Here is a 21,028-nt window from a genome sequence, read left to right as displayed (position 1 = left end):
GAAGGGCAGCCCCAGCCCTGGTCTGGCCGCTGGAGTGAGGGAGGGGGCCTGGGCTGCTTCCAATTCTTCCTCTCCTTTGGGACCCTGCTGCCCCCCACCCCCAGAGGCCCTTATGGTTCTAACTCCTAAGGCTTTCTGGAATTCCACTGAGTACATCCAGTCCATCTCCACCTGTGGGCTTAGCTCAGGACTTTTGCATCTGCTAACTCCATCCATCACTGTCTGTCCCCCGGCCTTGATGCCTTTGAGAAGCTGCCCTCCTGTTGTCCTGGTGTGGCAGCGTGCCCAGTGGTCACAGGCGGAGACTGTCCTGGGCATTCCTTATGCGGTGGGAGGGGTGTGGCAGGCCTGTCACACCCTGGAGGCTGGGGCCCACTGATGTCCAGCCTGGCAGGGAAGCCCCTGCCGGGTGGATGGCGGAGGTGGGGCGTGGTCAGCATGTCAGAAGAGCCCCGGCCTGGGGTCCAGAACAAAAGGGCCTTGCTGTGGCGTCTGCACCCTGACTCCTCCTGGCACCGCAGGGTGGGGTCCCAGGCCACTGACTCCTGTGCCACGTGCTGGGCACTCTGCTGCCTGGTGGAAGGTGGAGGCTTTCAGGGAGGGGTGCACACACCTCCTGGAGCAGGCCTGGCCGCCTGCGGTCAGCCCGGCTGTGAGAAAGGCTCCTTGGCCTTTGTTTGGGGTTTAATGCTCTACTGGTGGCTGCTCTCAGAACTTGCCTCAACTCTGCTTTCATCTCATTGACTTTACAATGTTGGAATTTCGTGGTCATGACCACCTCGGAGCCTCTGCTCCCTGGGGTGAATGTCTGTGGTTTCGTCTGGTGTGGCTGGGGGGGGGGGTGCTGAGCTGGCCTCCCAGCACGCTGGACTCTCCTGCACCAGGGCCCTGCAGCCTCTGCCCCCATGTAGACGGCACGCAGGTCCCGGCCGCTGGCTGATGCTCTCTCTGCTCCTGCTGCCATCCCCCACGTTCGACCCTCCCTCCCATGGGCCCTGCCGGGAGCACGGTGAGAGCTGCTTGCCAGCTCCCTGACCTTGTGCAAACCAAAGCAGCATCCCCAGCCCTTCTTTGCTTCTTTGCCCACTCCTTTGTTGCAGCCGAGGTGGATGCACCCTTGGCCTCTGCAGTCACAGGTCCTGCATGCGCAGGCTCCGCCGCCCAGGGATAGAAGAGGTTGGGGAACGGCCTGCTTTCCGTGTCCCTCTTCTCCAGACACCTCGGTGCGATCACTGTTTACGCAGCCTTTGCGTGGTCTGAGGGCTCATGAGAAACCTAGAGACGATGCACAGCGCATGGGAGGGCGCGAGCAGAAGGTTCCGTGCGGACGTCCCTCCACTGCGTGTAAGGGCCTCGCGTGTCCTCGGGTTTCGGGGCCCGTGGGGGCGGGGCAGGGGTCCCGGAGACAGCTTCGTGTGCGCGCGTGTGCGTGCGTTGTGTGTGGAGCCGCGGGTGTCTCCTTTCTGCGTCCTTTGTTGCCGGCTTCGACTGGGGTGCTCGTGTAAAGTCACGGCCACCGCGCCGAGGTCCCCGCCCCCGCCCCCGCAACTCGGGTCTGCCGCGGCACCGCGCTCCTCTCCGCGTCTAGGCGCGCTCTGCCCAGTGGCGCTGGCCCTGGTGCTGTTTGGTGGCGGCCTTGGTGCTGAAATTTCGATCGGCCGGCGCCTGGCGCGCATGGCCCCGCCCTCGCCGCGGCCTGGGAGCTGCCCATGGTGCTGCCGGCGCTGCCCCGCGGCGGGCCTGCGCTCGTTCGCGTGTGCCGCGCGCTGCGCGGGCACGGAAGACGCGGCATCCCAGAGCGGCCGGCCGTGGTGCGCGTGCCGGCCCTCGGGCGGGGGCCGTGGGGGAGGGGAGGCAGCGCTGCCGGGAGCCCGAGGTTCTTGGGGGTTGCCATGAGAACCAGGGATCCGGGGATTGGGCAGCGGAGGGCCCCCGCCGGGCCTTGGGGCGTGGCCGCGTCACATGGGTTGGTCCTGGGGTTCCGTAGTGCGCAAGGGCGTGCGGTGCTGCCCGCGTCCGCCCGGTGCTTGGGGGTACCGGGCCTGGAAGGCAGAGCAGCGCGAAAGGAGGGCCTCGGCACCCGCGAGATGATGGGCGTGGGTCCGACCGGCCGCGCGCGCGGCCCACAGGATCGCCCGCTCGCCAGGATGGCGTCCCCGCAGGCGGCACTGGCCCGCCGGGCGTGTTAGCGCGCACTCGGGCGCCCGGTGGCTCTGGCGCCCCGCTGCGGAGCTCCGCGCTGCAGGTCCCCGGTCAGGGCCGAGCCGGGCGCCGCTGGCGCGATCTCGTGGCCGAGCGCTGTCCATGCGGAGCGCTGTCCAAACGCTGGAAACTGCCGGGCGCCGGAGCCCTGCCCGGGCCGGCGGCGCGCACGCAGCGACACCGTGCGGCCGAGGCCGCCGCGGCAGTGTCCCCAGGTACGCAGGTGGGCTTGGCCGTCGGCGCGGCGCGGGGGCGAGGGGTTGCCGCGGTGCCCGCGGCCGGTCGGTGCACAGGGCTGGCTCCGCGTGGGCTGCGCGGCCCCGGGTGTGGGGAGGAAGGGCCCCGGCGGTGATGTATGCCGCGGTAGCGTGGCGCTCCGCTGCCGCGGCGGCAAGACGGGCTTATGTAACCTCCTCCCGCGGACCGGCCGCTGTTACGTAACCAGGAGGAGCTGCACCGGCGCGCCTCGGGCGCGGGGACGCTGTGCGTGGTGGACGGAGACCGGTCTCTGCCCGGCCGTGGCGGCGCGGGAGCCGGCGTGGAATTCTGCGGTGAAGCACCTCGTGACTTTGCCCCTTTCCCCGCAAAAGCCTTGCTCCCGCGGGAACTGCACGCCGGCAGCCTCCCTGCGCTCCATCCTCCATGGAGCTCAGCGCGTTGGTGCGGTGCGCGCAGGACTCCCCTGCCCTCGTGGCCCGGCTGCCCGTTTGCGGGTTGGCTGTCCTTGGCCCTGCGGTCCTCTGTGTGGTGGCGGGGGCCCTGGGCACACAGGTGGCTGCTGGCTTGAGATGGCGCCCGTTCTGACTGTCGGCTGCCAGGCTGGGGATTGCAGCGGGGTGGTTTTTCTTGTTTTCCTGAAGTCCGGAGGGGAGTTGGGTGTTCGCGGTAGGAGCGCCAAGGCCCGCTGCTGCGCTGGGCAGGTTGGGGCTGCCTGTGGTGGGAGCAGGGCCCACGCCTGTGTGCTTCGTGGACGGATTGGGGATGGGCTGTGATGGGCAGCAGCCAGGGGTGTGTTTTGAGCGGGGAAGCAAAACGCATGGAGATTTGGGGTGCAAGGCCACTGTGCCCGAAGCACTGCCTTGCTGTGGGCTTGGGGTTGAAATGCCCGCTGCCCCGCCTGGCCCTGCCTTGCGGGACAGAGGGTGTTGTGCACTCCCTGTGGAAAAATGCAGTCAGCGGAGGGAATGGCAGTCTCACTGTGGGCTCAGAGGGAGTGAGAGGAGTCCCAGGTTGGTAGAATAGAAGCGTGTTATTTTTATTCCTGAATCCTCGGCTAAGGCTTTCCACCGCAGGTCTCTGCTGCAGCCCTCGTGTAGTCACCGCCCCAGGACGGGGCTTCCGAGCTCTCGGAGAACACTGCCTCTTTTGAGTTTCGGAGCGAGGTGACATTTAGACTGCAGTCTGAGTCCACGGTCACTCAGCCCTGTGGGCCCACGGAAGCCGGGCTGCTTCCTGGGGCTTGTGCTTGGGGAAGAATGTGTCTGGAAGCCCATTGCCCTAAACCAGCCTTGAGTGAGGCCCAGGCCGATGCGCAGTGAGGACTAGGGATTTGCTGGCGTGGCCTCTGGACACCAACCTGTCCATGCAGAGTCCACCTGTGGGGCTGACCTGTCTGCCCATGTCTTTGTGGAATTCGAGAGGTGCAAGGCTGGGGGCCTCTGTGGTGCTCTGGGCTCCTGGGGATTAGGTCGGAAGCTTGGTAGCTCCCTCAGTGCTAGGTCAAGGGTGGAGCAAGGAGGGCGTTCAGGCAGTCAGAGCCCCGTGGGCCCTGGGGGGACAGGGAGCCTTGGTCCAGAGAGACTCTCTTGTTTCCCTTAGCTCCTTCCCCGGGGCTCCCTCTGCTCCACCCTGGGAGGCATGTCTGTGGGACTCTTGGCCTGGCCATGTGTGGTGTCTGGAACCAGGGTGCTGTAATCTGTGTGTAGGCGCACGCCGCTCAACTGGGGGGGGGGAGGCCTTCTGAGATGGTGGCGGGCGGTGGCGTCACTGTGGAATGTCACAGAGTGCATTTGCGTAGCTGAGACGGTGACGTGGTCTGTGAGACCACCTGGGGCCGTGCAGCCTCTCCTTGACCAAGATGCTGGTTGTGTTCGTGTGCTGTGGAGGTCACATTGGGCAGTCCCTGGCTGGCGATGGCTCCACTTAGTCATTTTCCCACTGCCTTCTCTCAGTAGAAACTGCACTTGGGATTCTGAGTTTGCTCCTTCCTGGGCTAGTGCTGCCTGGTCCAGGCTCTGTCATAGCGCTGGGCAGTGGCTGTGGGCACAGGGGAGCCCCCAACCCTGCAGTGCTCTGTGCGCTAAGCTCACAGAGGACAGAACCTAGCTGTGAGTCGGGGGCCTTGTAGTTGGAAGTGACCCATGGGTCTTGACCCCGAGCCGCATGGGCACCTGCGCCGTGTCCATGAAGATTTGCTCTGGTTCCCCTTCTCTGGTTCGTGGGGAGTGGGCTTAGGTCCTCTCCAGGACAGAGTTTAAATGAAATGGGTAGGGAAATGCTGCCTGTGGCTGGGACGGGGAGGGCATGGGGCAGCCGCCGTGCCTGGGGCCTCTTTGCTCTTCCGCCCCTTCTTGTCTGTGGCTCCCGGTGTCATCCCTGGTTGGTGGACCTGGGAGGGTCTGGGCTGAAGTCAGGGTGCCCCTAGCTCAAATCTGGCTTTAGGTGTCTATGCAGTACCTGTAAGTCTCCTCAAATACCTCCCCTCTGTTCCTGCACTATAGTGAGTAAGATCTTCTGTCTGCTGGTTCACTCCTCAGATGCGTGAGATAGATGAGGCTGGGCAAGGCTGAAACCAGGAGCCCAGGGCTCCAGGTCTCCTATGAAGGTGGAAGGCACCCAAGTGCCTGAGCTGTTACCTGCAGCCTCCCAGGAAGTACACTAGCAGGAAACTGGATTGGAGGTGGGGTGGGGGAGCTGGGGCTCTGTCCAGGCACTTCTATATGGGATGCCGGTATTCCAGGCAGTGACTTGGCCACTGTGCCAAATGACTGCCCTGGGAGGCAGCTTCTGAGTCCGCAGTCACGCTGATGGCTTGCAACTGGTTGTCCGCTTTTGCCTCTGACAGCCCTGCAACCCCAAGCAGTTGTTCGGTGCCCAAATGGGATGAGGATTACAAGGAGGCCTTCGCAAGACTTGTCAGGACCTCTCCCTCCTGTCACTCACTCAGCAAATGTTTGAGGGGCCAGCTGTCGCTGTAGCTTGTTCCTGCCCCACTTGGGTTGGAAATAATGAAGGCCCTGTGTCGGGGGGCAGGGTGGGGGGTGAGCAGACAGAGGGCCCATGAGGGGCAATAGTTCCCTCATTCTGGAGCTGGTCCAAGCCCTCTGTGGATACCTGAAACCACGGGGTAGCACTGAAGCCTGTGCGGGGGCCCGCGAGAGGTCATGGAGATAAGTCTGTTCTGGTGCGACACTTGGACACCCGTGCACACAAGGGGTCTTTAGTTCATGGAAAACTAAGTTATGAAAGAACTCCTGGGTTTCAGAATGTTCATCCCTGAAATGAGCTGATTGTTTAAACCCGTCTCCTACAAACGTCTCCAAGTGTCCTCTCCTGTGTTTTTTTCTGTGTGCACCTGCCTGTGCTGGGGCTGGATTTGTGAAGTAGGCACAGGGAGAGCCTGCAGCACAAGCCACGTGCACGTGGATGTGTGCTCTCAAGATGCCATGCCGTGTCTTCTCCTTTCCACTCCGTTCACTCGAGTGCATCCAAGTGGGCGGCCTCAGTACCTTTGCATTTAATAAAATAGGGACGTTTGAACACAGCGTTGTGGCACCATGGCAGTGAACCTGGCTGTCTGATGGCTGAGTTGTGTGGGCAGCTTGTGGTGTGTGTGGCGTGGATGGCATGGATTGTGTGGCATGTGTGGTGTGTGTGGTGTGGGGGAGTGTATGGATTGTGGTGTGGGTGGCGTGGGTGAGTGGTGTGGATACTGTGTGTGTGGTGTGTGTGGTGTGGGTGAGTGGTGTGGATTGTGTGTGTAGTGTGGGTGGAATGGGTGAGTGGTGTAGATACAGTGTGGGGGGGTGAGTGGTGTGGATACTGTGTGTGGTGTGTGTGGTGTGGGTGAGTGGTGTGGATACTGTGTGTGGTGTGGGTGGGTGGGTGAGAGGTGTGGATACTGTGTGTGGTGTGGGTGGGTCGGTGAGTGGTGTGGATACTGTGTGTGGTGTGTGTGGGTGGCGTGGGTGAGTGGTGTGGATACTGTGTGTGGTGTGAGTGGTGTGGATACTGTGTGTGGTGTGTGTGGGTGGCGTGGGTGAGTGGTGTGGATACTGTGTGTGGTGTGAGTGGTGTGGATACTGTGTGTGGTGTGAGTGGTGTGGATACTGTGTGTGGTGTGTGTGGGTGGCGTGGGTGAGTGGTGTGGATACTGTGTGTGGTGTGAGTGGTGTGGATACTGTGGGGGGGTGAGTGGTGTGGATACTGTGTGTGTGTGTGGTGTGGGTGGCGTGGGTGAATGGTGTGGATACTGTGTGGTGTGGGTGGGTGGGTGAGAGGTGTGGATACTATGTATGTGGGGGTGAGTGGTGTGGATACTGTGTGTGGTGTGAGTGGTATGGATACTGTGTGTGTGTGTGGTGTGGGTGGCGTGGGTGAATGGTGTGGATACTGTGTGGTGTGGGTGGGTGGGTGAGAGGTGTGGATACTATGTATGTGGGGGTGAGTGGTGTGGATACTGTGTGTGGTGTGTGTGGGTGGCGTGGGTGAGTGGTGTGGATACTGTGTGTGGCGTGGGTGAGTGGTGTGGGTACTCTGGGTGGCATGTGTGGCGTGGACATATTTGGCCAAAGGATGCCTCCTGGCCCAGGCTGGGCAGAGCAGAGGGACTTCACAACTCCACATGGCCCACAATTTGAAACTTACTAGTTTCTGGTTTTCCATTTCCTGTTTTCAGGCTATGGTTGACAGGTGACTGAAGCCAAAACCTAGAGCAAGGGGGAGGCCTGCCTGGTATCATTGTGTTTTCCTGCTCCTTTTCTTGAGGGCAGCTGGCGAATTTCAGTTCTGATACAAGTTGAATACTAAGTGTCAGAAAATGGTGCTTTTTTTTTTTAAAGATGTATTTATTTACTTGAAAGAGTTACATAGAGGCAGAGGGAGGGAGGGAGGGAGGGAGGGAGAGAGAGAGAGAGAGAGAGAGAGAGAGATTTATTCACTCCCCAAATGGTTGCAATGGCTGGAGCTGGGCTGATGCAAATCCAGGAGCCAGGAGCTTCTTCCAGGTCTCCTATGTGGGTGCAGGGGCCCAAGGACTTGGGCCATCTTCTGCTGCTTTCCCAGGCCATAGCAGAGAGCTGGATCAGAAGTGGAGCAGCTGGGACTCGAACTGCTGCCCTTATGGGATGCCAGCACTGCAGGCGGCTGCTCTACCCACCATGCCACAGCGCTGGCCCCAAATGGTGCTTTAGTGTGTAAGTGAGGCTCCAAGAGGCTGTGTCAAATGGCATCCTCTGCTTCAGCAGGTCTGGGATAGGGCCTGGGATTCTGCATTGCTGACCAGCACCCATGGGTGCCCCTCAGCTGACGGCCTCCACACATCCCACAGGAGGGAGGAGGGCATCCCCCCCTTTCATCTCTAGTTTCTCTTTCTCCAGAAATTTTCTGAAAAGGACATTTTGTCATGTAAGAGTGATTGTTAATTATGCTATTAGAGATTTCTTTCTTTATTTGCAAAGCAGAGTTAGAGAGCGGGCAAGCTTCCATCTGCTGGTTTTACACCCTGGATGGCTGTTACAGCCAGGGCTGGGCCAGGCCGAAGCCAGAGATTCATCCGAGTCTCCCACGTGGGTGGGGCAGGGGCCCAAGGGCTTGGGCCATCATTGACGGCTTTTCCCAGGCCATTAGCAGGGAGCTGGATGGGAAGTGGAGCAGCCGGGACGCAAACTGGTGCCAATATAGGGTGCAGGCATGGCAGTGGCAGCTTTACCTGCTGTGCCACGACACAGACACCAGTATTGCTGTTAATTAAGCAGGAGTTTCTGCAGGCATTTTCTGTGATGAGCCGTCCGCTGGTCTAAGTGACATTTTCAAATGTGTCCGCACTGTATTCTGGTTATCAATGTTTGTGTAGAGCCCTTCTCTGACATTTGCCTGGGCCCTCATGGGCTTTCTCCTGTGGTTTCTCTTTTGTTTATGGTGGTAGGATACTTTTAGAAAGATCTGAGACCTTTTGAATCTTGAACAGCCTGGGGAGCCCTCCCTGCCTTCGCGTCAGGGTTGTAGGATTGGTGTCCTCAGTGAGCCTGTGAGTTGTGACACCTCACGCCTCGCTGGGTCCTGGGTGGTGCCCCCGTCCCAGCAGCCAGCCCGGGAGGGGCTCGGTCTGATGTGGACAGGAGCAGCAGTGATGTCCCAGGGGCTGGGTGCCGCTGCCCGTGCCCAGCGTCTGTCAGAAGGGAAGGCTGGGCTGGCTCCTGGCTTCCGTGTAAGGGGAGGTGGCGCTAGTGCAGCTTTCCTCTTCCTGCTCGGGAGACGCCGTGTTCTGTGTCAGTGTCCACTCCGGGGCACGCCTCTCCTTAGTGTCTCCTGGCGTGCTGGCCCCAAGATGTCCCCTCCATGACTCATCCCTTAGTCTTGGGTTTGTGCCTGTGCTAGTTGCTGGGTAGACGTTGCCCATGTGTTGAGCACCCCCGGGGTGTGCTGTCGTGGTGGACTCCTCCATGCTTCCTGGATCGTGGTGGACTCCTCCATGCTTCCTGGATCGTGGTGGACTCCTCCATGCTTCCTGGAGGTCGAAGATGCACAAGCGAGAAACATCCCCACCACATCAGCTCAGAAACAAGGGTGGAGGTTGGTCTCTCGATGGCAGGGCTTTTCCGAAAAGTCAGTGTGCTGCAGGGTGCTGAGGGTGCTGCGAGGGGCAGAGGGGCTGTGCTGGGTCAGAGCCCGTGGGACGCCCTGTGGCGCTGCTTCCTTCACAGGGCTCGTCTTTTAGAGTCACCTTTTTGTGCCCCTCCTGAAAAACAGCATAGGCTGGCTAATTGAATTAGCAGTTCAGATGCCAGTGTTTCCTATCGGAGGGCCTGGGTTCAAGACCCAGCCCCAGCTGCCGGTTCCAGGTTCCTGCTAAGGCAGACCCTGGGAGGGAGCAGGGAATGGCTCAAGTAGTTGGGTCTGGCATGGGGAGACCTGGACTGAGTCCCCAGCTCTTGGCTCCAGCCTAAGCCTCTGGCCTTTGCAGACATTTCAGGAGTGAACCAGTGAGTGTGAGAGCACGCGCTCGCTCTCTCTCTCTCGTCTGTTTGTCTCTTTTTCTTTCCCAGTGGATGGGAGCGCTCTCTCTCTCTCTCTTTCTCTCTCTCTCTCTTTCTCTCTCTCTCTCTCTCTCTCTCTCTTTTTCTCTCTCTCTCTCTCCCTCCCTCTCTCTGTTTCACTCACTTTCCCAGTGGATGGGAGCTTTCTCTCTCTCTCTCTGTCTCTCTCTCTCTCTTCCCCCTCCTCCCTCCCTCCCTCTTTCTCCCTCCCTCTCTCCCTCCTTCTCCCTCTCTCTCTCTCTCTCTCCCTCCCCATCCCTCCCTCTCTCCCTCTCTCTCTCTCTCTCTTTCTCTCTCTCACTTTCCCAGTGGATGGGAGCATGCTCTCTCTGTCTCTGGCTGCTGCTTTTCTCTTTCCCAGTGGATGGGGGAGTTCGTTCGTTTGTTCGTTCTCTCTTTCCCAGTGGATGGGAGTATGCTCTCTTTCCGTCTCTGGTCTCTGGCTGTTTCTGTCTTTGCTCTTTCCCAGTGGATGGGGAAGTGCTCGCTCTCTTTCTCTCTCTCTCCCCTCCCCCTCCCTCCCTCCCTCCCTCCCTCTCTCTCTCTGTTTCTCTCACTTTCCCAGTGGATGGGAGCTTTCTCTCTCTCTCTCTGTCTCTCTCTCTTCCCCCTCCTCCCTCCCTCCCTCTTTCTCCCTCCCTCTCTCCCTCCTTCTCCCCCTCTCTCTCTCTCTCCCTCCCCATCCCTCCCTCTCTCCCTCTCTCTCTCTCTCTCCCTCCCCATCCCTCCCTCTCTCTCTCACTTTCCCAGTGGATGGGAGCATGCTCTCTCTGTCTCTGGCTGCTGCTTTTCTCTTTCCCAGTGGATGGGGGAGTACGTTCTTTTGTTTGTTCTCTCTTTCCCAGTGGATGGGAGCGCTCTCTCTCTCTCTCTCTCTCTCTTTCTCTCTCTCTCTTTCTCTCTCTCTCTCCCTCCCTCCCTCCCTCCCTCCCTCTCTCTGTTTCACTCACTTTCCCAGTGGATGGGAGCTTTCTCTCTCTCTCTCTCTGTCTCTCTCTCTTCCCCCTCCTCCCTCCCTCCCTCTCTCTCTCCCTCCCCATCCCTCCCTCTCTCCCTCTCTCTCTCTCTCTCTCTTTCTCTCTCTCACTTTCCCAGTGGATGGGAGCATGCTCTCTCTGTCTCTGGCTGCTGCTTTTCTCTTTCCCAGTGGATGGGGGAGTTCGTTCGTTTGTTCGTTCTCTCTTTCCCAGTGGATGGGAGTATGCTCTCTTTCTGTCTCTGGTCTCTGGCTGTTTCTGTCTTTGCTCTTTCCCAGTGGATGGGGAAGTGCTCACTCTCTTTCTCTCTCTCTCCCATCTGTATGAATATAGATATACTCTGTCAAATAAATAAATAATAAAAACTGGCACGTCTTTAATGAAGTAGTCACACAGTACAGTTGCACATTTAGGTTTAACGTGTACAACTTAATTGCAGTGAGTATATTCATAGATCATGCCATTGATGAATGTTAACACACACCCAGATGTGGGTGCTGAACCGACAGGGCTGGCGGGGCCCTGGGGGTGACCGGGCCTTGGGGCACAGCTGTCCTGGGTGGGGTGGCGGCCCTTGTGAAGTGGCTTCGGGGGTAGGCTGCGTCTCTCCTGGTCCCGCAAGGCAGAGAGCAGATGTCCCAGACGCCTGCGGGTGCCCTGGTCTTGGACTGAGTGGCTCCAGAACAGGGGAAGGTGCATTCCTGTGGCCATAGAGGCGCCCCCCTGATGTTCTATAGGAGGTGCTCCTTTAGCAGTTCCTGAAGGCACAGCGTGTTGGGTGGAAGCCGGAAGTAGGTGCTAGGAAAGCCCCCATGGCTGTGACGGACCCCCGTCTTCTTAGCGGTCATCTAAGTGACCTTGGTCAGAACATCATAGAAATGCAGGCAGCAGAGGACGTTCTGGTACAGTAAATGCGGAGTGTGTCAGGAGGAAAGACCATCCTTGTCACAGCCCGGCGGATGCTGGCTGAGTTGTGTCCTTGTCCTCAGCTTTGGGGAAGGCAACATTGAAGAGCAGCAACCTGAGGTGTTTGGGGAACTGCCCCGTGTCTTAGCCACGTCTGCTGCAAGGTTACCAGAGAAGTGGGCTGAGGACGGGACTTACAGGTACACTGCTGAGCTTTGGTGCTCGCGATGCCCACGTGGGAGTGCCTGGATCAGGTCCCAGCCCTGCTTCTGGGGCAGCCTCTTGCCGCTGTGCACCCCGGGAAGCTGCAGCTCACGGCTCAGGTGCTGGAGTCCCTGCCTCCCCATGTGGGAGACCCAGGTTGGGTTCTGGGCTTCTGGGGAGTAAATCACGGGGCGGCTCTCTCTCCATCTTTCTTTCTCTGTTTCTCTGCTTTTCAAGTAAAAAAAAAATAAGTAACAATTAAAATTTAAAGAATCCCCATTTAAAAAAAATAGATATTTGTGACCAAAATGGAGGCAGGAGTTAAAGATCTGGAAAAGTCTCCGCCCGGCCAGGTTGCTGGCCTGTTTGGGAGAAATCACCGAGAGTATGACCAAGTGGCCTGTGATAAGGAGATCCCTCTGTAGATAGCAGGAGGCCTGGTGCTGCCCTGTGAGGGCGGAATGTTCCTGAAGGCATCCTGAGATCTTCGGCGCCTTCTCATCAAAGGTGCAGGGAGCCAGAACCCCAGAGAGAGCGGTGTGGCAATAAGGCCCCCGGCACCAAGGGTCACCCGCACTCCCGCCCGCTGCTGGCTCATGTCCCTGCTACCCAGCTGTGCTCAGGTAGACTCAGGTGCAGCGGGTTCTGCTGCTCCCAGAGGCACAGCTGTGAACCCCGGCAGCTCCTTTGTGGGGCCTCAGCCTTGGGCCTGGGCAGAGAACTGCCACGGGGTCAGGCTGCCACCAGAGCAGTGCCCATGGGAGTGAGGGTGCTGGGCCCAGCCACAGAGTGGGGGCCACCGCACGGGGCTGTCAGAGCAGGGTAGCCCCCCAACACCCCACAGCCATAGGGGCACCAGTGGGCAACACCACCCTGGGCCCATCGGAGCTGCTGTGTGGGCTGCACCCTGCAAAGCTGGGGCTGAGGAGCCCCAGGGTACCTGCCCCCACCCCAGTGTCCTACAGGGGAACATGGGGTCAGAGCTTAGTCGGTGGCCTTAAGAGGCAATGTTTGCCCTGTGGGGCTGTGGATTGGTTGAGACCTGTTATCACTTTCTTCCTGCCTCATTCTTTTTTTGGAATGAGAATGTGTGTTTGGTGCCTGTCCCACCCTGTGTTGTGAAAGCAAATGACTTGTTTGGCTTCACACGTTAACAGCTTCTGAGCCTTTTGCCTCAGTAGGAAGCCTACAGTTGGGTCTCATGTGTGTCTGGTTCGGATGGCTTCAGATGAGCCGTGTTGAGAGGACACAGACCTGGGGGGCTGTTGGGGTGGGAGGGGAGTGTTTTGTATGTGGGGTTTGAGTCTGGGGGCTGTCACGTTGGGAGGCGATGCCCTCTGTGGCTGGTGGGCAGCCTTGGAGGGGAGTAGCTGGGATCTCTTGCTTGCCCTTCTGCCTTCTGCCATGTGAGGACACAGCAAGGCCTTCCCCAGCCTACTGAACTGTGAGAAGTGAGTTTTGGTTGTTGACAATTCCCTGGTTTCAGGAGTTATGCTGCAGCAGCACAGGCTAAGACCTACACATGCACATTCACGTCTGCGTGACCACTTTTCCCAACAGTTCCATGACCTCAGAAAGCGCTGCCATGCCCTTGGCTGGTGCCCCGGTCACCTCCCACCCAACGCTCGGGAACTCCACTTTCTGGGCCATTTCCTGCGAGTGGGATCATGGGGTCTGTGTGGCTGGCTCCTTTCTCTCAGCACAGTGTCTCCAGTGTTTACTCACACTGTGGCATGCGTTAGCACTTCATTGCATTTTATGTCTGAATAGTATCCCACGGTATTTATAGCATTTTTTGTTTATCCATTAGACTGTTGATGGCCAGCAAGGAATATTCTAGTTGCTGGGAATCTGATGTGAGATGCTTCCTGGGTACCTGCTCTCAGCTCCTGGGGGTGGGGGTCTAGCTGTGGAATTCCTCGACTGTGTGGTAATTCTGTGCTCCGTCTCTTAAGGACCAGCTGCACTGTTTTCCACAGTGGCTGCGCCATTTTACACTCCTCCAGCAGTGCACAAGGGCACTGACTTTTCACATCTGTGCCAGTGCTTGGTATTTTCCTCTTTATTTTTCATAATGGCTGTTCTAATAGGTAGGAAGTGGCATCTCATTGCGGATTTATTTCATTGTTGAGTTCTAGGAGTTCTTTATATGAGGGCACTCCAAAGAGTTTGTGGATACTAGGATTAAACAGTGTTTATTTTGGTGAAAAGCATTTTTAAATCCGTACATATGAGGGGTCTTCCAAAAGCTCATGGAAATGCATATTATGAAAAAATTATACATGGATTTCCAGTTTTTTGGCACTAAAACCAACTTATCTTTTAATTCCATTTTCCATAGACTTCTCCAAGTTACCTTGTACTCTGGGTGTTAATTGATTATCAGTCTTTTAGGATTTGTGACTTTTGTGCCTTTCTGTGGGTTACGTTTTTATTGTCTTGATCATGTTTTACAATAGTTTAATTTTAATTTTTCAGTGAAGTTCAGTTTGTTTATTTAATTCTTTGGTTGTCTGTGCTTTTGGTGTCATCTGAGAAGTTATCAACCCCAGTGTCAGTATTTAACCTTACTGTTGTTCTTAGAGTCGAGTGCAGGTGATTTTACTTCTTTCCCAAGTTGGATGTGTTTCCTTTCTTTTTAATTGCTCTGCCTAGAACTTCCAAAACCATGTTGAATAGAACTGGCAAAAGCGAAGATCCTATCTTGTTCCCGTCTTAGGGGAAAGTGTGCAGCGTCCCATTGTTCTGTGAGACATTAGCTGTGAGGTTTCACCTGCCACAGTGCAGCTTCTGTTCCTTCACAGTCCTGGAATTCTTGGATTCAGGGATCCGGAACCACAAGGGGGCTGGGAAGTTTGGCAGCACAGGTACGGATGTTTGTCCTGTGTGTAATGCAGTGTCCCTTCACCAGTTTCCAGATGGGATGATGTCGTGTTGCTGGATGGGTGTTGCGTAGTTTTGATGAGTGGCTGTTGTAGTTTTGATACACGATTGTTGTGGAGCTTTGAGTGACTGTTGTGTAGGTTTGATGGTGGCTGTTGTGTAGGTTTGGGGGCGGCTGCTGTGTAGGTTTGGGGGGTGGCTGTTGTGTAGGTTTGGGGCGGCTGTTGTGTAGGTTTGGGGGTGGCTGCTGTGTAGGTTTGGGGGCTGGCTGTTGTGTAGGTTTGATGGTGGCTGTTGTGTAGGTTTGGGGGGCGGCTGTTGTGTAGGTTTGGTGGCTGTTGTGTAGGTTTGGGGGGCGGTTGTTGTGTAGGTTTGATGGTGGCTGTTGTGTAGGTTTCATAGTGGCTGTTGTGTAGGTTTGGGGGGTGCCTGTTGTGTAGGTTTGAGGGGCGGCTGTTGTAGGTTTGAGGGGCGGCTGTTGTGTAGGTTTGATGGTGGCTGTTGTGTAGGTTTCATAGTGGCTGTTGTGTAGCTTTGGTGGTCTCTGAGTGCTGCATCATAGGGCTTTGGTGGTGTGATTGTCACAAGTTTCCTCATTTTCCACTTGTCGGAGGGACTGGGGCCGTGGAGTTGGCGCTGTAGTGAATGGGGCCCCCCCAAGGGATCTGCAGCCCCTCCCAGCGTCACTTGGTCTCTCTGGCCTCAGCAGCAGGCAGAGAGGGGCCCTCCATCTCAGTCTTTGTGGTGACTGCTCCTGCTAGGAGCTGACAGGCCCGTCCAGGTGCCACATAGCGGAGTTGTCCTCACGCTGTCCTCTCGCTAAGCTGGGGGAAGTGATCTGTTGGGGTGCAGGGCGCTCGGGCCCCACCACGTGGCCCCCTCCCCCGAGCTGCAGGCTCTGTCCCTTCATCGGACAGTTCAGATGGAGGGACACAGACAGCTGGGGTTGGTGTCGGCCTCTTTGTGGTTGGGGAGATCTGGTCGTGTGCGCTGCTGGGCTGCTGAGCTCTGACCCTGTTTTCACACAGGGACAGGGAGGCTGGAGAAGCTCTGGTCAGGGCTAGGGTTTTGCTTGAAAACTGGAGCTGCTGGCCACATGCCGCTTTCCTTCTGCCTCTCCCCACACGTGGGGCTTCAGGAGGCAGGGAGAACTCGTTCAGTGGCTCAGAGCCGAGTCCTGCCAGAACCCGCGAGCAGCGCAAGCCACTTCAAAGCACTGACCCTGCCGGACCCCTGCTCGGAGCCGGCCCTGAGGAATGGAATGGAGTGGAATGGAATGCCTGGCCTGCCGCGCCCCGCCCAGCTCCACGGGGCAGTGTGCAGCAGGCTGAGCCTGCCCGGCTCTGCGGGGCGGTGTGCAGCAGCTGAGCCCGCCCGGCTCCGCAGGGTGGTGTGCAGCAGCTGAGCTGCCACGTGGTTCTGGCCAGTGCTGTGCGTTCGTGCGGCCAAGTCTCAAGGTCTGAAACTCGGTATTGTTTTAAGAAAGTCTTCTCAGTGGAGGAGGCCTGCACAGGGTCTGTGCAGCAGGCGCTGGGCGGTGATTCCGTCGCGGTGTGGCCTGGCTTCCTCCTGGTGCCCCTCGTGGGAGGCAGGCTGGGTTCTGGGGACCGCTACCTGGCTCTGGGGGCCCTCTGTGTCTGAGGCAGCGGTTCCCACCCTGCGTGCTCCCAGGGCCCCGGCCGCCCTTCAGAGCAGCTGGAGACACCGGAGTGCTGCGGGTGTGGAGAGCCCCTGCCCTCTGATGTTTATCTACCATTTTAGAAGTCAAGGCAGGAATTTAAAAAGATGTATTCACTGCTTAAAAATTTAAAAATATGTATTCACTACAAAGAACGTAATAAGCTCCTTTAACGTAACATCTTTTGTGGAAACAAAGCTTGTTTTCACAACCAGATGAGAAGTGACATCCTGGCCATCTTGTCCACCCCTTTGACGTCCGTCCTCATAGACGGCAGCCAGCTTTTCCTGTCTGCCCGCCTTCAGTAACATGTCCTGTGGCCTCCAGAAAATTCCAGTGCGCCCCTGCAGGGACGGAGGGGAGGACAGGTGATCTGGGAGATAATTTTGGCTCCACCAGTCCTGGCGGGGTCCTGCCCCTGGGCTGTGAGTCAGCCTTTGATGGGCTCCAGGTGAGGGGCCACTTTAGGCAGAGGCCTGCGGCCGGGGGCGGGGCGGAGGCCCACCCTGCACACCTGTTGCCGGGAGGATGGAGCCGTGCCCGGCATCATCGTGCCAACTGCAGGCTCAGCAGCTTAGGCCTCCGACAGACCCCAAGGGGCCTCTCATACCGAGCAAGGAGCTCTCCAAGCCTCTGGGCCCCTGCACACTTCTGTCCTTTTATGGACTCAAACATGGACGAGGCCTGGACGTGGCAGTGCCAGCAGCTGTCCGCCATCTCCACGGGCATTGGCCCGAGGAGGTGGGAGTTGCTAGACTCACTGGGAGTCCGGGGGCAGAGGCCCAGGCCTGGCCCAGCACTGGGGGCGTCGGGGGCGCCCTGTGCGGCTCAGCGGGGCCCACAGTGCAGGAGGCCTTGGCTCTCTGCTCCCCTGGCCCCATGTGTCTGTGACAGCGGCCCAAAGAAGCACCACAAGGCTTCTCGTGAAGCAGCCACTCTCGGTGCCACCCAGGAGGACAGGAGTCCACGGTGAGCAGGGCGACCAGAAGAGGTGGCCCTTTCTGTGTGACACAGAAGACACAGAGGGTTTAGGTGAGCTGGTAAGGAGGGAGGGGGTTTCAGGGAGACCAGGAGCCTCCCTGCTCCCTCTCCCTCTCCCTCCACCTCCCACTCCCGCTGTGGGTGCCCTGATCAGATGTCCAAGTGCTTGGGCCCCTGCGCCCACAAGGGAGACCCGGGTGAAGATCCTGGCTTTGGCCGCCCCTGCTTCTGCCCTGGCTGTTGTAGACGTTTGGGGAGTGTGCCGGCAGATGGAAGTTGTCTCTCGCTGTCTCTTCCTCTCTCTCTGTAACTTCAACTTTCAAGTAAATAAATAAATAAGTCCTTTTTTTTAAACAAATTTGCTTTTGTTTTTTTTTGTTTTTTTTTTTTGTTTGTTTGTTTGTTTGTTTGTTTAGAGAAGGCCTGATGAGGCCCAACAGTGTTGAAATGCAGAGACCCTCTGTGTGGTGCTTGGAGTTCAGAGCTCATGGCTGCAGGGTGCACACAGCTGCCCATGAGCTGGCCTTGGGCTTGGACAGGCTGGTGTGGAATGCACCCCTTTTTCCCTGTCATGCAGGGCCACACCGAGGTGTCAGAAGTGGTGAAGGGGAGGGCAAGGGAAGTGACCCCTGGCTCCCCCTCAGCAGCCCTGGGGTCCCCTGCCCCTCCCTCAGCATGCATGTGGCCACGGTCGGGGAATCAGGGTCCTGAGAGGATAGGAGTGACTCGGGGGTCTCTAGGGGAGAGGGTCTGCAACATGTCTGTTGTGACTGTGTTAATGGCTCGGGCTGCAGGGGGGAAGAGAGCCCGTGAGGGGCTGCCAGAGTGGGCCTTGATGGCCAAACTCCGGCTGGAACTCACTTTGCGAGGGCGGACCCAGCGCAGCCTCACTGGCTCCTGCCCCGCGAGGAAGGGAATGTGTTTTAGAGGGGACTTTGCTGAGTCACCAGGGGTCCCTGGAGGCTTTCTGCTCTCCCCAGTGGGCAGGACCCTCCTTTTCCCACCGTGGCCTGCAGGGCAGAGCCCTCTCCCTGGGAGGTGGGGTGGGGGTAGCCACTTGTGGGCAGGTGACGTGCAAGGAGCTTGGACTCCTGCAGAGGTCAGCAGCCTGGGGGCCTCTCAGGCCCTGGGAATGAGCTGATCTGGAACGTGTGCAGACTTGTGCGTGCAGCCCCCACCCAACAGTGGGAAGACATATCTCCTTGCACAACCTCATTCCTGGGCGTTGGCCAGTGGGTAAGGGTTGCCTCCGCTCCTCCCTTCATCGGCAGACCTGCGGGAACCAGCTCAGAGACCCCAGCGGAGACGGCCGTGTAGCTGACGAGGCCAGCATGGAGCGCATGAGAGGACGCAGGAGTAAGTGTTGGCTGCCTGTGGCGAGGAAGTGGGGCGGGGGGTAGACAAGTGCCAGGGTGACTGTGAAGGCGGCGAAAACCAAGCCCCCGGCCGGCCGCCGGGGCCACAGGAGTGAGGTCACCTCCCTGGCCGCGCAGAGGGCACGGCTCTCCCTTGCCGGAGAGTAGCTCCCAGCTGAGAGTCCTTTTGGGGCAGAGGGGAGGCCGTGTGAGTCTTTCTGTTCTCTACGCAGGTTGCTGGAGCCAGGTGCGAGCAGAGGGAAGCAAGCAGCGTGGCATTGCAGCCTCGCACGCTGGTTTCTCGGAGCCGTTTGTCACATCACGGCCATTCCCTTCACTTAGCCGTAGATCTGCTCTGTGTCTGCCGTCCTCGACACACAGCCCGGGGCCCCGGGCGTGGCAGTGGGCTGATCCCGGCGGGTTGGCAGCCCTTAGTGCAGCGGGGAGAGCACACTCCTGGCTGGGGCGGCACCTCTGGGGCCACCGCGTGGATGCTGGATGCCTCCCTCCCCAACGAGCGTGCACTCAGAACCCTGACCCAGGCAGCAGGGTCCTTGCACCCTTGCCTCCTTGCACAAGGAAGGAACTGGGGCTCGCAGCACCATGAGGCAGCATCTGTCGCTCACGGCGCTGCCTTCCCTGTCCCAGATGGGTGGAATGGGGTGGCCACCATCAGGACATGGGAGCCGAGCAGCAGTCGGGGTCCCTGTTGCGCTGGGCTCTGGGGCTGGTGGTGGGAGAGAGACATCTGGTTTCTTGGTCCCTGCCTGTTACTCTCACAAAGTACTCGGCAAGGGGTGACTTGTAAGGAACAGAGATCTAAGGCTCATGGAATCTGCCAGGCATCCAGTGACACAGAGCAGGTGCACTGGCCCCGGTCTCTAACTCCTCTTGCACAGCCACCGGTGCCATTGTGGGGCCCCAGCCTCATGCCATCTTCTAACCGTCATCACTTCCCAGATGCCGTGTCCCCAAACTCCACGAGAGGTGGATCCTGGGACTGAGTTCCCACTGGGGGGATCGGGGTGGTGGCACCCACGCTGTAGCACCCAGCAGGGAAGATAGGCGCCTTGGGGCTAGCCGTCCAGCAGCACGGCCAGGGCCTGCAGGCCAGCCTGAGGGCGGTGTGTGCTACTCGGCCACCCCGAGACTCTGGAGGGCCACAAGTGGCTCTGCCGGTCTGACCAGCAGGTTCTGCGTTCCGAAGGCAGAGTCTCTGAGGCCCGTGTCACCACATGGCCTGCAGCGGGCCCAGGTACAGGGCAGTGGCCGGCACAGGGAGGCCACCCCGGAGTGAGAACCCTCTGCCTTGTGAGGTGGGCAGCAGCACCCGTGCCTCCCTCTCTGAGTTTACGGGCCCTTAGGGGTCTCCCACCTGCCTGCCCCGCACCCCCAGACACACGTGCTGCTCTGGAGCTGGAGGGCCAGCAGCAGGGGCCAGGTCCTCTCACTCTACGCAGCCTCCGGCTTGCAGAACTGGGCTGGCCTGGAGCAGTGGTGGGGGCTCGGCAGGCCATGGCCGAGGTCTGAGCAGGGGCCAAGAGGGATCCACACTGGGCGGGTACCAGCGGTCTCTGCCGTCTCCCACAGCTAAACTCAGGAACAGCATGGTAAGTTGGTCACTGTCTGCTGCCCGTTCCCGTGGCCCCTCCGATGCCGCTGTCCTTGTGATGTCCTCCTCTCCTGAGCTGAGGCCGGGCCTTCCTTGTTGACGCGCTTGCAGCTCTGTCCCCACAACCGGGGCCCCCGTGGTTTCTCATCCGGCACACCGAGCGATAAGGAGAACGACAGATGGGACTGTGGGATTGTCCCTGAAAGGGACAGCCCCTCGGGGGGTGCTGGAGTGTGGGGGGTGCCGGGGCCGCCTGGCTGGCCTTGGTGGCGGGTAACTGCACTCGCCCAGATTCCTGCAGTGAGGAGGGGTCCTGGCCCCGTCCGCATCACTCGCCAGCCTTGCCGCTCGGATGGCTCCCGTGGTTGCCCTTGGTGCTGGCTGCACGGGCAGCCATGCGTTTCCCAGAGGACGCGGATTTATCTGGTGTTTTTCTTGTTTTGCATCCCATAATGTGAGACGTGGAAGAAGGAGGGAAAGCAGAGGCGCAGGTCCAGCAGTGAGCAGGGTCTGCGTCGGCATCCACACGGCCCCGCCTGCAGCACTAGTGGCCTCGCTGTGTTTAGGTGTGGAGCGGGGGTTCCTCTGAGATCCCTGGAGGGGGAGGGCGAGCCTCAGGCACCCAGCCTGCCGAGGTGGGGTGGGGGCTGGGGAGGGAGAGGGGCACGCAGGGCCCCTGCGCCCGCAGCCATCTTGTCCCTACTGCTGCTCCATAAGTAATCCACGGTCCCTCTTTAAGAGCTCCTGGCTGGGAAGTCTGTGGAGTGGAGAGAAACCCCGCCTCTCACTTCTCCTGTGCCAGCTGGCGGCCCTCCCTGGGGTCCCCGCTGTAAGAGATGAATCAGGGGGACACTCGGTCATCACCGTCAGTGGCAGCGTTACCTCCCTCCTGCCCTCGCCCTGCTTCCCCGATCAGTCCTCACTCTCCCATCCTGGGCCGAGCGCGGGCGAGAGCCATGTGCTCTGTGCCTGTG

The 21,028-nt window shown here is 59.0% G+C and overlaps 1 protein-coding gene across 3 annotated transcripts in view; it reads left to right on the top strand.

The window, feature by feature from the left end:
* Positions 1 to 21,028, top strand: part of GRB10 (growth factor receptor bound protein 10) — a 113,300-nt gene that overhangs the window by 6,908 nt on the left and 85,364 nt on the right. For 2 of the 3 annotated variants that reach the window (XM_051853162.3, XM_051853161.3), the window contains exon 2: positions 18,359 to 18,443. In XM_051853162.3, the coding sequence (XP_051709122.1) occupies positions 18,419 to 18,443 (25 nt within the window). In that variant the 5' untranslated portion in view covers positions 18,359 to 18,418. Of the gene's footprint in view, positions 1 to 2,396; positions 2,418 to 18,358; positions 18,444 to 21,028 lie in introns of those variants that run through there. The other variant, XM_070059469.2, reaches the window with a different exon arrangement.

This window comes from Oryctolagus cuniculus, chromosome 16, assembly GCF_051225735.1.
Source record: "Oryctolagus cuniculus isolate XC-2025 breed Fujian yellow rabbit chromosome 16, ASM5122573v1, whole genome shotgun sequence".
NCBI lineage: Eukaryota > Metazoa > Chordata > Mammalia > Lagomorpha > Leporidae > Oryctolagus > Oryctolagus cuniculus.
The sequence above is the reverse complement of the archived record's forward strand: the minus strand, read 5'-3'. Positions and strand labels throughout refer to the sequence as shown.